Source organism: Alosa pseudoharengus, unplaced genomic scaffold, assembly GCF_046254945.1.
Source record: "Alosa pseudoharengus isolate Yale_2024_CS ecotype anadromous, Long Island Sound unplaced genomic scaffold, YU_APseudo_1.1 YU_APseudo_1.1_scf_24, whole genome shotgun sequence".
Classification (NCBI taxonomy): domain Eukaryota; kingdom Metazoa; phylum Chordata; class Actinopteri; order Clupeiformes; family Clupeidae; genus Alosa; species Alosa pseudoharengus.
In genome coordinates this window covers 24,373,307-24,388,306 of record NW_027468689.1, presented here as the reverse complement: position 1 = coordinate 24,388,306, position 15,000 = coordinate 24,373,307, and the positions used below count along the sequence as shown (strand labels likewise).

General features: G+C 42.6%; 1 protein-coding gene across 1 annotated transcript in view; it reads right to left on the bottom strand.

Moving 5' to 3' along the window:
- The window catches only part of LOC143142018 (plakophilin-4-like), a 43,872-nt gene that overhangs the window by 13,279 nt on the left and 15,593 nt on the right, over positions 1–15,000 (bottom strand). The window contains exons 8-11 of the mRNA XM_076302707.1: positions 4,370–4,387; positions 4,044–4,214; positions 3,256–3,466; positions 2,300–2,432 (exon numbers count right to left, since the gene is read on the bottom strand). Coding sequence (XP_076158822.1) covers positions 2,300–2,432; positions 3,256–3,466; positions 4,044–4,214; positions 4,370–4,387 — 533 coding nt within the window. The remainder of the gene's footprint in view (positions 1–2,299; positions 2,433–3,255; positions 3,467–4,043; positions 4,215–4,369; positions 4,388–15,000) is intronic.

Genomic DNA, 15,000 nt, shown 5'->3' with positions numbered 1-15,000 from the left:
AGCCAGATCACATTCATTTTTCGAACATTATTGTATATGTTAGTATTTAATGGCCACAATGCCAATGACTTGTCTTAAGACTGTACATTTTCACCATGCGATACCATAATCACTTGTGTCTCCACAGACTGTTTTGATAAAGATTTTTTCTACTTTCATATCAGAAATATGTCTGTATGGAAATGAATTACTACAGATTTCTTTACCCCTCGGATTCTTTTGAGTGATTTTCTCCAGTTGAAATCACTTGTGCTACTAAAATACTTCATTGCCCAAAATAGTGAATTACAGCAAGAACTCACACAGTCTATATGTTATGAGGTCTCTCAATCAATGTGAAACAAGAACATCTTTTAGCCCAAATTAGCCTCAAGTTTCTTTGAGACACACTAGTTCCTTTCCACGTCTCTAAACACACAGTCTCGCCCTCGGTATTTGCCTCTTCCTCAGCCAGCGCCGTTCCCTTCCCCTGATGAAGCATGACTCTAGACAAACCAGACAGATTCGGGCATAAACACATTAACTATCATTTCATGGCTGATTGCTTCGGTGCCTGCCACAATGATTTGCCAACGGCGGCACAGACATCCCTCTCTTTGGACAAGACGCCACTTCTAGGATCACACTAGGTGTTATTAACCCTCCTCAAAATACAATATTCTTGGCCGCCCTTCTATCTCGACTTGTGTTTTGACCCCTTCGACCCCCTCCCCCAACCGTTTGCCCCTCAGACACAAGATGAAACAGATGGACAATATGACTGGAAATCTGTGGCCAGATGTGTCCAGTCTAAACAGAGTTCAGTTGAGTGAGAAAAGCGATAAGAGTCTGAGTTAAGCCTTTTCTGGCATTGGCAAGAGTGCTTATTGACAAATAAACAGTCATGGTTGTGCCCCACAACCCAGTTCTAGACTTTAATTATTTTCTAAGGATGCTTTGGGGGTGGAGGAGGGGGAGGTTTGTGCAACTGGTTTTTATTTTAAGGAAACAGTAACTCAGTCTTTGAAGAAAATCTTAAGTGAATATTTTTTCCGTATTTGCGACAGGCCGCAGGAGCTTTGCTAAGGTTATGCGAGGAGAGAAAGAATCCCCCCTACATGAGGAGAATGAGCCCTGGCTCAAAATGAGAGCACCCAGTGTACTACAGAGCAGCGCTGAAAGCTACCACACATTCAGACCACATATGGGTCACTAGAGTCTATTTGCATTTAATCCCCCACTCTCGGTGTCCAACAAATCTTATTATGAGTCATCACCATCATCATCATCATCACCATCATCATCACAACACAACACTAACACACACACACACATCACACAAACAAACAAATACATACACACAATAGATAATCTGACTAAAAGAGAGAGAATACATAAATATAGCCGGGCAGTGTAATCTGTCAAATGAACGATATCTATTGGCACTGGATTACAGGGAAGAGATGTATATTTGTTCCATCTGGATTATGAGCTGAATAGGCTCAGAGGATGCAGATGGAGGTCAACCCATATCCTACTGTGATGTGCTTTGTGTTGTGTTGGCCAAACAGGAGGAGAGTAAGTGGCTAATCTGCACAAAGGGAGGGCACTATGTCAATAGTCATCAGCCAGGGCCATGTGGCTATAGGCATGTCAAGTGAGTGCTCTCTCTCTCTCTCTCTTTCTCTCATCATATACACTAGCTATCATCCAAATCATCCACAATGATTGGATAGTCAAAATCTGGGAAACTTTAAAGGAAGATATTTTTAGGATCAAACTTTCAGTGGGAATACAAACCAAGAGACTAACACTGGCAACAACGTGCCACATCAAAATGAACTGCTTTGTTGCCACTGACAAGGTTCAACATGTTCAACATGAGTCCGGCAGGATGGACAGTCCCTATGAAGACACCCTGTGGCCGTTTGGAAGGGAATGAACATTAAAATGTAAAAGGTTAAAATTTAAAGTTGACTAACAAATAGCGGTAACTTTTACCCAAAGTGACATGGTCTCAACACTGTAGGTTCCGGAATCGGACCCGGGTCAACTGACCTTACCACTGTTCCACCACATTTGCAACACTACTGTAGCACAGGACATATGCACATTGCATGCTTTATTTATACTGTATATCTACATGTGTCATGTGCAATATGCATACAGTATGCAATATATTATAGTGTTCACAGGAATAAACATGGGTGTGATTGTGTACGTGTGCATGTGTGTAAACTGTGTGTGTGTGTGGGGGGTTGTGTGTGTGTGTGTGTGTACACATATTTGATTTTATTTGTGTGCATATATGTGTGTGTACCTCTGCCTTGATCCTGTTGTCTCCGTAGCACAGATGTTGTAGGTAGGCAGCAGCATTGGCTTGCACCGAGGGAAAACTGTGCTGCAGCATACGGATAACCTCAGTGATCTCAGGGTCCCTCCATGCAAACTCCCTACAGACACACACACACAAAACACACACACACACACACACACACACACACACACACACACACACATACACACACACACACACACACACACACACACACATACAGACTTTTCATTCCCAGAATAAGCATTGGCCCATGTTGTGTGCATAGGCATATGTTGTGTAATAATTAGGACTGTCAATCGATTAAAAAATGTATCTAATTAATTACATACTCTGTGATTAATTAATCTAAATTAATCACATATATAATATTTGCTGTAAAAGTATTTTAAATATTTAAATTCAAATGAATCATTGAATAATCAGCATTAATGACATTAAAGTTCAAAAACTCTTTTATTATTATTTTAATAATGGCCATAATAATCTATGATATGACCTAATATGCTGAGGAAATAAATTCAAAAGTGCTTCGGGAAGAAGTTTTTTTTTCATATACAAGGTATTTCAGGCCACAGATATAACCTAGGGGACACAATGAAAATAAATGAACACTCCCCTCAATGTCTATTTCTTTGCATTGATGTGCGACTTTAGAGTTGATGAACTCCGGTGATATGCAAATTCCTTGCTGCAGACATTGCAGTCCAATCAATGATCTAGACATTTTCTTCTCTCTCCTTCTTTTTACAGTCTAATGGTTACTGACTACAACGGCTCGGGGTCAAAGGTCATACAGAATCGATTAATCTGCGTTATTTTTTTTAATCAGTTATTTTTTCTCAAATTAATTAATCGAAATTAATCAGTTATTTTGACAGCCCTAGTAATAATTGGCCCTGGCATTTCCAGCTGCGCCTGTAATGGCTGCTCTACTTTACCTGGGGTCTTTCTGGATGCTGTCTATAGACGGAGAGCGTGTGGCACCATTGTCCACAGTGATGGCGTGTCGGGCGTAAATGGCTTCGGCTGGACGGTACTGGGCAGAGCGGTAGGGGTCCGACTGCAGCGTTGCGGAGTTTAGGGTGTAGCCAGCCCTCTGATAGGTCAGGGCGCTGCATTGGCTAGTAGTTCGCTGGAGGGTTCCGAGCCCTGAAACGAGAAGTGTGTGTGTGTGTGTGTGTGTGTGTGTGTGTGAGAAAGAGAGAGAGACAGAAAGACAGGGAGAGAGAGTAATTCAACAGGGGAGAATAAAACAAGGTCATTACAAGTCTCAGAGGAACTGGACTTATCATTATTCACACACACACATACACACACACACACACACACACACACACACACACACACTTCCACTCACGCACAGAAAGTGCTCCCAAGTTTCTGCTGACTCTTGCCCTGACTGTAATTGTTTTAATGCGCTTCCATAATCAGGCTTATAAGCCAGTTTAGGCTATCTTGCTAAGCAAGACTGTGCGTGTGTGTCTAAAAGAGAGAGAGAGAGAGAGAGAGAGAGAGAGGAATAGAGAGAGAGAAAGAGAGAGAGTGACAGATTGAGAAAGAGAGAGCGTGAGAGAGAGAGAGTGGCTTTATCAGTCTGCATTAAAGTCTTGATAAAAGCCACAGACTGAATAAGTGGCTGATGGGAGGAGATTAGCCTCTCCTGGACCACGTTAAGCTCATAAGACCATCAGCACTTCTGCTCCTTCACTTCAGTCGCCTGCCATACCTGTGCTCGACCTGTAGAGGGCGCTCTGGGAGCCGTGCGTCGGGCTGTAGTAGAGCTGCCTCTGGAAAGTGCGGTCCTCGTAGATGGGCGTGATGTGGTGCTCTGGGGACATGGTGGGCCTGGCCTGCTGACCCAGGTGGCTGTGCTGGCTGGCGTAGGAGCTCCGCAGGCCTGAAGAGGAGGAGACACACACATCAGTACACTACACACCGATCAATAATGATGACTAGTGACGATCCAATGATCAATGACATACCTATCAATACACTGAAAACAATAATTCTTTATTTGCTCTATAAGTTGCTTGGGATGTCAGCTAAATACACCTATAATCAGGTAGGTTTCTGTGTCGGCCCCAATGGTCTGTCCATATGGAGCTCAATGCTTTCAAAGGCAGGAGAAATGGAATGTGTTTTCTATGTGGCCATCATTGATTGATAACTTGACAGTTGACAGTTATCAATACTGAAAAAAGTAAATATTTGCTGAAGCTGCTTTGGGTAAAAAATCAGAATCAGAGTTAATTGCCCTCATAACTCAAACTTGGCAGACAAAATGCTCCTGATAAACACTTCTAGTCACGACCTTCAGCATGTACTTTTTTACGTGCACAGAATTTTTACCCATCCTTCAGGGGGTCGAATCACACATCCAACCAACCTCGCCGTCTCCCTGTCATGGAGCAGTGGCACATCAAGGTGTAAGATGCCAACAAGATGCCAACACACAGCTCCATGGCAAACATAATCACATTCCTCAAGTCTGCTGCCCTCATTCCATCCTTCACATCAATCCACCGGGTCAACTCTGTCAGGGGGGGATGGCTCTCATGTTCAGGTTTCAAAGCCCAAGACCAGCACAGGGCAAAGGGGACAATCATGCAATCCCTCAGCATCAGGACTTCTGAAGGACACTCATTCTGTGTATTGATTGGCCTCGGTGTAATTGGAGAAATATCCAGCATCCACCCCTACCATGACAGCGACACATATGAAATATGATGACTAGGGTGGTTCAGAGCTTCCTATAGTGGACTAGTCTGACACATGGTATCTTTGAGCAATGCACACCAGATAAGTCAAAGAAAAGTGACTAATGATGCCCCTGCTTATATAAATATCCAGGGTGCGATTTGTAGGGGGGGATGGTTAGGATTTCCCCCCCTCTGGTTTTCCTATCCCTACCTCTGCTAAATTATTTTTATCGTCGGGGGGGACAACATTTATCTCCCTCTGCCCCTCATATTGATTAATGCTACTTCATATAAGTAAAGCGCTGCAACGTGAGAACAGTCTAGTAGGCTAGCCTACATAATAATCTGACATCAGAAACGCATCGTCACCGTCAGCACTGATGCTGCTGACACAGTGGCTGCGTGATAACTTAATTTGGCCTTGATCGTGCAGGACATTTCAGAATGTCGAGTGTGTAATCCATCATAAATTGCTAGGTTCAATGGAAAAGTTAGCTGGACAAATGAAAGAAAACGAGAAGGATTCAGTGAAGCATAATAATGTTTTAGAACCTTCAAAATGAGAAAACTGATGCAACTGAGATGGAGGACAACTGCACGTAGACATTCAGTAGATATTTGCTGAATGTCACAAAAAGTGTTACAGAAATGGCTTGGCATCGCTTATTCAATGGCTCTATACCGAAACACCTGTAGTTTGCGGAGGACGAACGAGAAAGCACTCGTTTGATAAATCAGCCAGTAGTAGATACATAACTTTTAGAAATAATCTGTAGGCCTACTGCAAAAACTAATGTTGGTGGGTATTTAAACTATCTAGCGGGTGTTTTAACAGCTGCAAGAAATAGAAGCTTCATGGTCTTTATGTTCTGGTTCGTAAATTATTTTCATAAAACTTCCAAGTTGCCCTATAACTTTACTCTCCAAACTCTTCACTGCACTGTAGGCAATTAACTGACAGTATGATAGGCTATTTATTTTCTGTAGGCTACAATAAACACATTTATTTTTTCAACTTTTGCAATATTACGCACTTGGCAGAACGCAAATCAGCAGGAGAGAGAATGCACGTAGCCTACGCAGCGTGTAGCGCAATGTGTAGGCTATTTGGTTACCAACTAACACTGTTAGCCAATTCACTAAGACTTCAGTGCCATCATATACAACGTTTTTTTTACACAACAAATACAGAAAGGATGGAGGCAGCAAAAGTAGAGAAGTCATTTCAGATGGGGCAAGAACAAGGTGAATTTGTATGCTTGTCAAAAGTCCTAGAGGAGCTGATCATCATACCAAGCACACTCGCTGTTTAAAGTCATACACCACGGTAAACTAAAACTAAAATGTTACAAAGGTGGCAAAAACAATATAGGGTATTATTAGCCATGACATTACTAGGCTATGAATCGTTTGTTCATTTTTTTATTTATTTTTTGGATGGGGGGGGGGGGGGGGTTTACAAACTTATTCAAAATCACCCCCCCCCCCCCCCCCTCTGGTTTTTACACAAATCGCACCCTGTAAATATCTATTTACAAGCTGGTATCTTCCCTGAAAACACATGCTTCTGCTAAACATACAACTACTGCTTTGACTGGAGAAATCACAAGAACTACATGTCAACACTGAAACTGTAATCCTATTCATGTAATAGAATCACACCTTTCCTGTCCTCTCCCCAATCTCTCTCTCATCTGTTTCTTTCCCTTTCTCTCTCTCTCTCTGTCTCTCTCTCTCTCTCTCATAGACACACACACACACACACATACACATACACACACACACAAAACACATCAAAGCAATTATCTTAAGGATTCTCAGGTCATAAGGCAATCATGCCACGTTGCATTTCAATTCTCTTGAGCTTCCATTTGCTTCTCTGACTGAAGCACAGATGAGATAAGAGACACCATTTCCGTGCCTTGACTGGAGTTGACAGGCACATAGCCCCCTATCATTTTAAAATGGGAGGCTTTGTTCCCTGCGGAACAGCATATTTTCAGCATGTCACACCTACCAGACACCTGTAAACAACTCTGGCCCCATGTGTGAGGCTACTGTTTACAACGAATATGAACAGGACATGCTAATTTCCTCATGGACATCGTTCTCTCAATGCAATTACTTTTGAAGACCTCTATTAAAGCCCATCTTTTGTTTGGAGAACGCAAAAGGCCTTCTCCACTGGGAGCCATCCACTGCACTACACTGCACAGCACAGCAACGACGATCCAACCTAGGCTTGTGAATTCTTTCCTTCTGTTGCGCGAGTCACGCTTGACACCCGAGAAAAGGGATTGGGTCGTGCCGCTAACTGTGCCTGTGTGCAGTGACAGTTTGAGTTCCTGTGTGTGTGTGTGGGGGGTGGGAGTACAGGGTGTGTGTGTGCGCGTGTATTGTTGGGCCCCTTTCGGCTTCATCAGCGGGCTTCTAAAGGGATTTGCTGAGTTGGGGAAGCATTGAAAGTCTGCCTCTGGAGGTCCAGGGGATTAAAGCTTTATGTGCAATAACAACCCAGTGGAGACTCCTGCAGCTCCTGCAGATGAAGCTGGGAGCGAACAATGTATTGTTGCTGCAGTCACACACAGTGTGATGGAGATGATGGAATGCGACATCACAAGGACTAAGTGGCTGAATATCTTTGAATAGTGTGTGTGTGTGTGTGTGGTGTGTGTGTGTATGTGTGCGGTGGGTGTGTGCGGTGTATGTGTGCGGTGTATGTGTGTTGTGTATGGTGTGTGTGTGTGTGTGTGTGTGTGTGTGTGTTTGTGGTGTGTGTGTGTGTGTGTGTGTGTGTGTGTGTGTGTGTGTGTGTGTGTGTGTGTGTGTATGCTTGCCTGTGCACATGTACGGGGGCTAATATGCCATCTCAGTGCGTGCGGTGCCTCTGGTACTCTCTCTGTCCTCCAGTGTATGTGCACTAATGACGACCACTAACGAGCTCATGTCGCTGGCCCCCATCTCACCCCGCGCAACGCCTCACAAGACACACTGCTCCCTCAGACCGACCTCCCTCTGCTGGAGTCTCAGGCTCCTTCTCCTCAGGGAGACGTTTTAACACACGGCTGCTCAGGCACTGTGTTCTGGGTGGGAATAACTCCTAGTGTCTGCAGTCGAGAAGAGTCTCGAGCTACAATTCATAAACTTGGAATGAGCAAGAAGGGGACTTCACCTCGCTTTAGTGTAATCAAACAATTGGGTGGTTCTCCGGTGTAGGTTCATTCAATTCACTGCAGAACAAAATGAGTCACCAAGGCACACGCACAGATCATTTGTGTCTTTTAATAATGGTGTTAACATGGAAAGGACTGACGTTTCAATGTCGCAACATCTTCCTCACAGTAAGGAAGCGTCTGAAACATCAGTCCTATCTAGGCTGCACTTTTTTTAAAAGACATAAATTGTCTGTGTGTTCCAGTGACTCATAAACTTCGGATATGAGAGTTCTTGTGATATGCACATCAGAGCGGATTAAACATCTCCCGATAATGAGGACTTCCTTGAAAATAGTATCTCCAAATATTCTGTGGCACCAGCAGTTATCACATGCAGCCAGTAAAATTTGGTGCTTCAAAGGATAAACTTTTACTATATATTCAGACATGAAGAGTCAGTTCAATGCCTCGTAAATCATGCATTTTGATCTAAAGCAGTGCCTGAAGCTGAAGACCATCTGCAAGCACTCATCCTGCACTTCCATTTCAAATCATCTTTATTCAGACCGCACTGCTGATTAGCATAGTGAATACAGGTACATGCCGTACTCAGAGTTCAAATAAAAAATAGCCAGTTAGGAGCAAGGATAACATGTGCTTGTTAAGAGACGACACAAGTTTTTGTGTTCTGTGAAGACTGGAAAAAAATAACGATCTTGCAATTCAATGTGTTATACAGTATGTTCCCATGCTGTTATGATCACACAGTGGCAACAGAGGTCCAAGTCTCTGACTCTGGTGAAAGGTTGTTCTATTTGACCTCAACAGCCAATCAACCTACACCCCTCATCTCCATTCTCCTGACGCAATGTGTTGACTGGCTGGAATAGCAGATAGCTCACTCTAACCAACTCTGTTTCCATGGCGTCAGGGCTGCTGTGTACAATCACAAGAGTTCTCCTGAGTGCACACACCACACAGACAGCAAGAGGACCATTCACCAAACCAGACAAAACATGTTTGGATTAGATTCTCAAAGCACACCTTTAAATAACAAGACCAAACTTTTTGTCGTGTATGAAACCTTCCCAGTGACACACTGTATTAGATGTCTCCGAATTGGTACAGATGTGCCTGCACTGATGTGGCTGTTAGCCACTGCCGTCCTCTTTCAAGGAAAGCAGCGCTGGAGGGTGGAGAGTCTCTGTGCTCTCTCTTCCGCGTCTGAGAGAGAACAGCTGCTTGACTACAAAGAGTTGAAAGGCCGCCTCTGTACAAACGCTCTTTCGGGTTATCCAAGTAAAAAAAAGTCTGCTTTTTTAAGAGGAAGTGGGGCAGTGGGGTATTGGGATGGGAGAGAGAGAGCAAAAGAGAGAAAGAGATACAGAGGGAGATAGAGTGAGAGAAAAAGAGAGTGAGAGAGAGAGAGTACACATAACACTAATCCTGCTTCTCTCTCTATCACACACACACACACACACGCACACACACACACAGAGTCACCCACTCGCTCGCATCAGATTTAACACAGTTTCCAGAGCAGAGCAGATACAAGGCAGCCATGCAGGCAAAACAACTCATAATAAACACATCACACCACTGCCAAAGCTCTGGATCAGTGTACTGCTGCATCTGTCGCCCTGTAGAGGAGAACCCACGCACGCGCACACACACACACACACACACACACACACACAGACACACACACAGACACAGTCAGTCGGTCAGTCAGTCTGTCAGTCACACACACACACACACACACACTCTCACACACGCACACTCACACACCAGCAAAGGGATTGATACAATAATATGCATACACATGCAATCAAATACAATATCAACAAGCTCACCCTAAGCCTTGTTGCAAATATACTTCATACAGACAGACACACACACGCTCCTGTCTGCATATTACAGTTTTCCTCAGTCGCTTTGGTGCATTTTTCGAATCATAATGCACATTTGCACAACAGTTTTTCTCAGTGCATTTCTCAAAACAATTAGTGCAAACTGCACCTCATAGTGGATAAGCTGAAAAAGCGTGCATCTTGCTCAAAATGCTTAGTTTATGCCTCAAAAGCAAATATTTATGCCAATGAAACGGCCAGTGCAATCAGAATCAGAGTCATGATGCCATTGCTTATGTCAAGATTGTCAAATTGGTTTGTCTTGTTGTCAATCTGACAGTTTTTTTTAATGTATTTCCTAATGAGCAATGTGCAACAAAGACAACACTATTTTCTATTCCACAACCACTAAGTTACACATTATTGTGTGTGGAGGGGGTTGATTGGAAAACAGTGGATACACAGATACACAGACACACACACACACACACACACACACACACACACACACACACACACACACAAACACACAAATTGGAGCCACAGGAAGTGTAATAGCCATACAATAAGAGGCAACTAGCACAGGGATCTGATGACTTTTTTTTTTTCAATCACTTACACAGAATTATAAAGAAGCCCACTGGTGAAACCTTAAACACCAAAAGCTCAACCCAGATCTGCACAATAATAACAAAACACTTTTTGCAAAACACTACTCACAGTAGTTTGCAAAACACTAAACACACTTCTCTACTTTACACATCTAGCATAATTTCACTTCTTTGACATGTCAAGACACTTCAAAATAGCACACTCATGACCCAACTGATCAAACAAAGTGATCAGGTGAAAAGACACTTTGGCGCTTAACTATAAACTCATCTATCAGACCTAAGCACTGTAAAAGGCCACAGGTGAGTTTATCTGTCTTGAACAGAACTGGAAAGCAACCGATATTGCATGCTCGTAGTAGAGGAAGATGGGTTGGAGGAAGATGGGTTGGGAGATGAAGATGAAGATAGAGGACAGAAAGAGTACATGAACAAAGAAAACGACGACCACATTTACATAACCAATGAGATTCAAGCAACATTAGTTGACTATGTTGTTGCACACAACGGGTTGAACCAAGGGACTGGAATGATGCAAAGTCTTTTTTTTTGTCTCCACAAATGTTTACATTGTACTTTTCTGTTCTAATTTCCAGTGCAAAATACCTCAATTGGAAATTGCTAGATTTATTGAGTGATTTCAGTTAAAGGAGGCCTAATTCTGTGTGTTGTATTTGGTCAATATTCTTGTTCTCTAAATAGTCAAGTAGGAACATCAAAATCAAACCTATACTATATTCTAAGAAAAGCAGAAGTGTCAAATGTGTATAGTATTGAGCACAGTAGTGTGTAATTGATTCATGTGTGTACCATGCAACAACAAAATATATATTTTTTAAAATGAGTGAAAAGTTTTGACTAAAGTATTTCATTTTGCAAAATATCTGAGGCGTTCTGCTCATGGGTATGGGCTTGTGTTAAATGTGTGTCGTGCTGAAATCGAAAAAAAAAAAAAAAATGTAAATGCCAGTTGCCATATGCTGTATGCATAGAGCGCAGTGGGCACAAGGTTCAGTGTGCACACTGCACAAAGCCTGTGTTCAAACAGGATAAATCATTTCCTCTCTGTGTGGGGGAGACGCTGTGTAGAGCATGAGAGCAGTGAAAAGAGAGAAGGAGAGGAGGAAGAGAGTATGTGGGAGAGAGAGAGAGAGAATGAGACAGCGAGAAAGGAGAGAGCAAGTAAAAGGGAAGAGGAGGAGAAGAGAGAGAAATTGGAACATAAAGAGAGAAAAAAAAGTGTGAGGGGGAGGGTAAGTGGAAGGGGAGGAAGAGAAAACTAAGATGAGAGAGAGAGATACCCAGAAACAGAGGAAGAGAGAGAGAGAGAGAGGAAAAGAGAGAGAGAGGCATCACAGTAACCACAATGGACTTAAACTCTTACAGAAGATCATAGCCCAAGGCTAGAAGCCAGTAAAAAGAGCCATCAGTTGAGGGGCCTTCAGCTGACTCTGTTTGTGGGAATTGAGAGAGACATGGTCTAATCAAGCGCATTCATGCCCACAGTGCACACACACACAGATGCACAGAGATGCACACATGCACACACACACACACACACACACACACACACACACTTACACACACATACACAGATGCACACATACACGCACACACACACACACAGATGTACAGAGATGCACACATACACACACACACACACACAGATGCACAAAGATGCACACATACACACACACACACACAGATGCAAAGAGATGCACACATACACACACACACACAGATGCAAAGACACACACAGATGCAAAGAGATTGAACTGACATTCACACACACACACACACACACACACACACACACACACACACACACACACGCACACACACACACACATACACACACACACACACACACATACAGAGAGAGAGAGAGAGATGTAGACACAGAGATGCATGCACACACAAACGCATAGTGATAGAGCCAAGCAAACACTAATTGTCCAAATAAACTCGCTCATCATATGCACAGATAAGCATGTACAGTATAGATATACATTATCCTAGGCACAAAGGCATGCATACAAACCTAGACACTTACAAGGACATACACATACATAAAATAACTGAGAATCAAATACATACATACACACATTGGTCCAGTTCAGTGCATACCGTACCCATTTACACTACAGTTAGGTCTGGTCACACTATCTATTAATTTCTGATTGAATGGAAGACCTTCTATGATATCATCATCAGTATTTCCCACAGAATTGAATTCCATTTGTGGTGGTTGGTTTGCAGAATTAACTTGAATACAACAGTTTTTAACAATTAGGACAGTGTGGTTTTGATGCCAACCAGATTTAAGCACAATTTAGTACAACCTGGAAAATCATTGTGTGGTGGTCAAAGTTGATATTGTGGTGGGCCGCCACAAATAAGTCAATGTATGGGAAACACTGATCATATATCTCAGGATATCTCCATCCCCGTTCTTTACAGCTAGTAATCACATTTTGCATTGAATGTTCCATTTATCCAAAAGAGAGAGAGTAGCAATTTCATAATGTCATATTTGACAGTTTCTCAGTGAGAAATGAAGTACCGGTAGGTTGAATGCTCAGATTACCATGCAATGTGAAGACAAGCGAGTATATAAATTATTGTGCACATATAGCGTCTCATTCAACTTGGCTGCAGTGCGACATTTCTCATTGCTTTCCCATTACTTGGCAACAGCCAACGCCAAGACCAGATTGGAACTATTTTTGGGGGCGCATGAAGAACAAACAAAAATCAAAATGAACTACAGAAAACTACAGATGTCTTTAAACTTGATTAGTTGTAAATGGAATACAACTGCTGTATAAAAACAAAATGGCACTCATGATCGTGGCATTGTTCAAGTCAACTTTAACTTTGACAAAGGATATACCCACGGATGTGGATGCCTGCAGAACTTGGCCTCTGGCCTCATGTCTGCGGCCAAACAACAGCCCTGGGTATATCCTTACCACCCCACTATGGTGCCATACTGATTAAAAAACCTATAGGAATTATATATGCCCCCTCCCAAAGAATAGAATGCTGCTACAACATCTAGCCATCTAAGGAGCAGCAGCAGTCATTATGTCATTGTGCAAGGCTACTGAGACAAGCAGTAAATGCTAATCTTGCCTAATGGCATTACAACGCACACAATCTAGCCTCACAAAGAGCGGCCTGAGGCCAGCAGTCAAACCGGTCACTTCCTCTCACATTACACAGCTGATCGCTGTGTGTGTGTGTGTGTGTGTGTGTGTGTGTGTGTGTGTGTGTGTGTGTGTGTGTTAGATGCATGTCAACGTGTGTGTGTGTGTGTGTGTGTGTGTGTGTGTGTGTGTGTGTGCACTCGTGTAGGTATGTGTGTGTGTGTTAGATGCATGTCAGTGTGTGTGTGTGTGTGTGTGTGTGTGTGTGTGTGTGTGTGTGTGTCTTTGCCTGCATCTGTGTGTCTGTTGGCCCAGACTGATAGCAATATGATGGTAATAGTGATATGAAAGACACAGTTGATCATCATTGCCCTGCTTGTTGGCCACTGCTGGCATCATTTACAGTGAAGGTGGCAACTCCCGTAGGAGGATATAAGTAATGCTTGTGTGTGTTGGAGAGAAGCCAGTAGACGAGTGTGGTAGTAAATCGCATTCTTTCAAAAAGAACACTATCATACTCAAAAAAGCATATATCATGTCAGAAAGCATACGATCATATTCTTATATAACCATATCATACATAAAACACACTATCATACTTACAAAGCATGCCATCATAATCATAATATCACTACCAAAGCTTGTTTCAATGTCCAAGCACTTTAAAGCTAGTGTAAAAGCAATGGCCATTCAAAAATGTTATATTATATTGATAACTTCCTCGCTGACAGTAAAAGCCTGACTGTGCGCACAGCATAAGAGGATCTATAATCATCTCCTTTGAAAACAGACAAACTGGGAAGGGAACAATGCACTCACTTATACCGTAACTGTTCATCCCATGTGATCTTGTTGGCAATCACCCCAGTTCTTTAAAAAGCCTTTTGGAAATGTACAAAACTCTGTGATGTTGGATGCAATTGATCATTTAGAGTAGTTGTAAATATTTTACAGCATACTTTGTCTCGAAGTGAAATCCATTTAGAGAGCACCTCCAGTTACAGTGACCAAATCATGATTCTTCATTAAAAGAGTAGTGTATTTAATGGACATCGACAATGCCCCCTAAGTAGTCAAGTAAAACATAGCCTGGCTAAGAGCAATTCTCAATTGAGAATGTGGCCTGGACCTTGTTAATCCATTTCAGCATTTCCAATGGGTGTAACCACCGGTGAAATTAAACTTTAGTTGGTACATTAAACTCTTACCGAATCCTTGC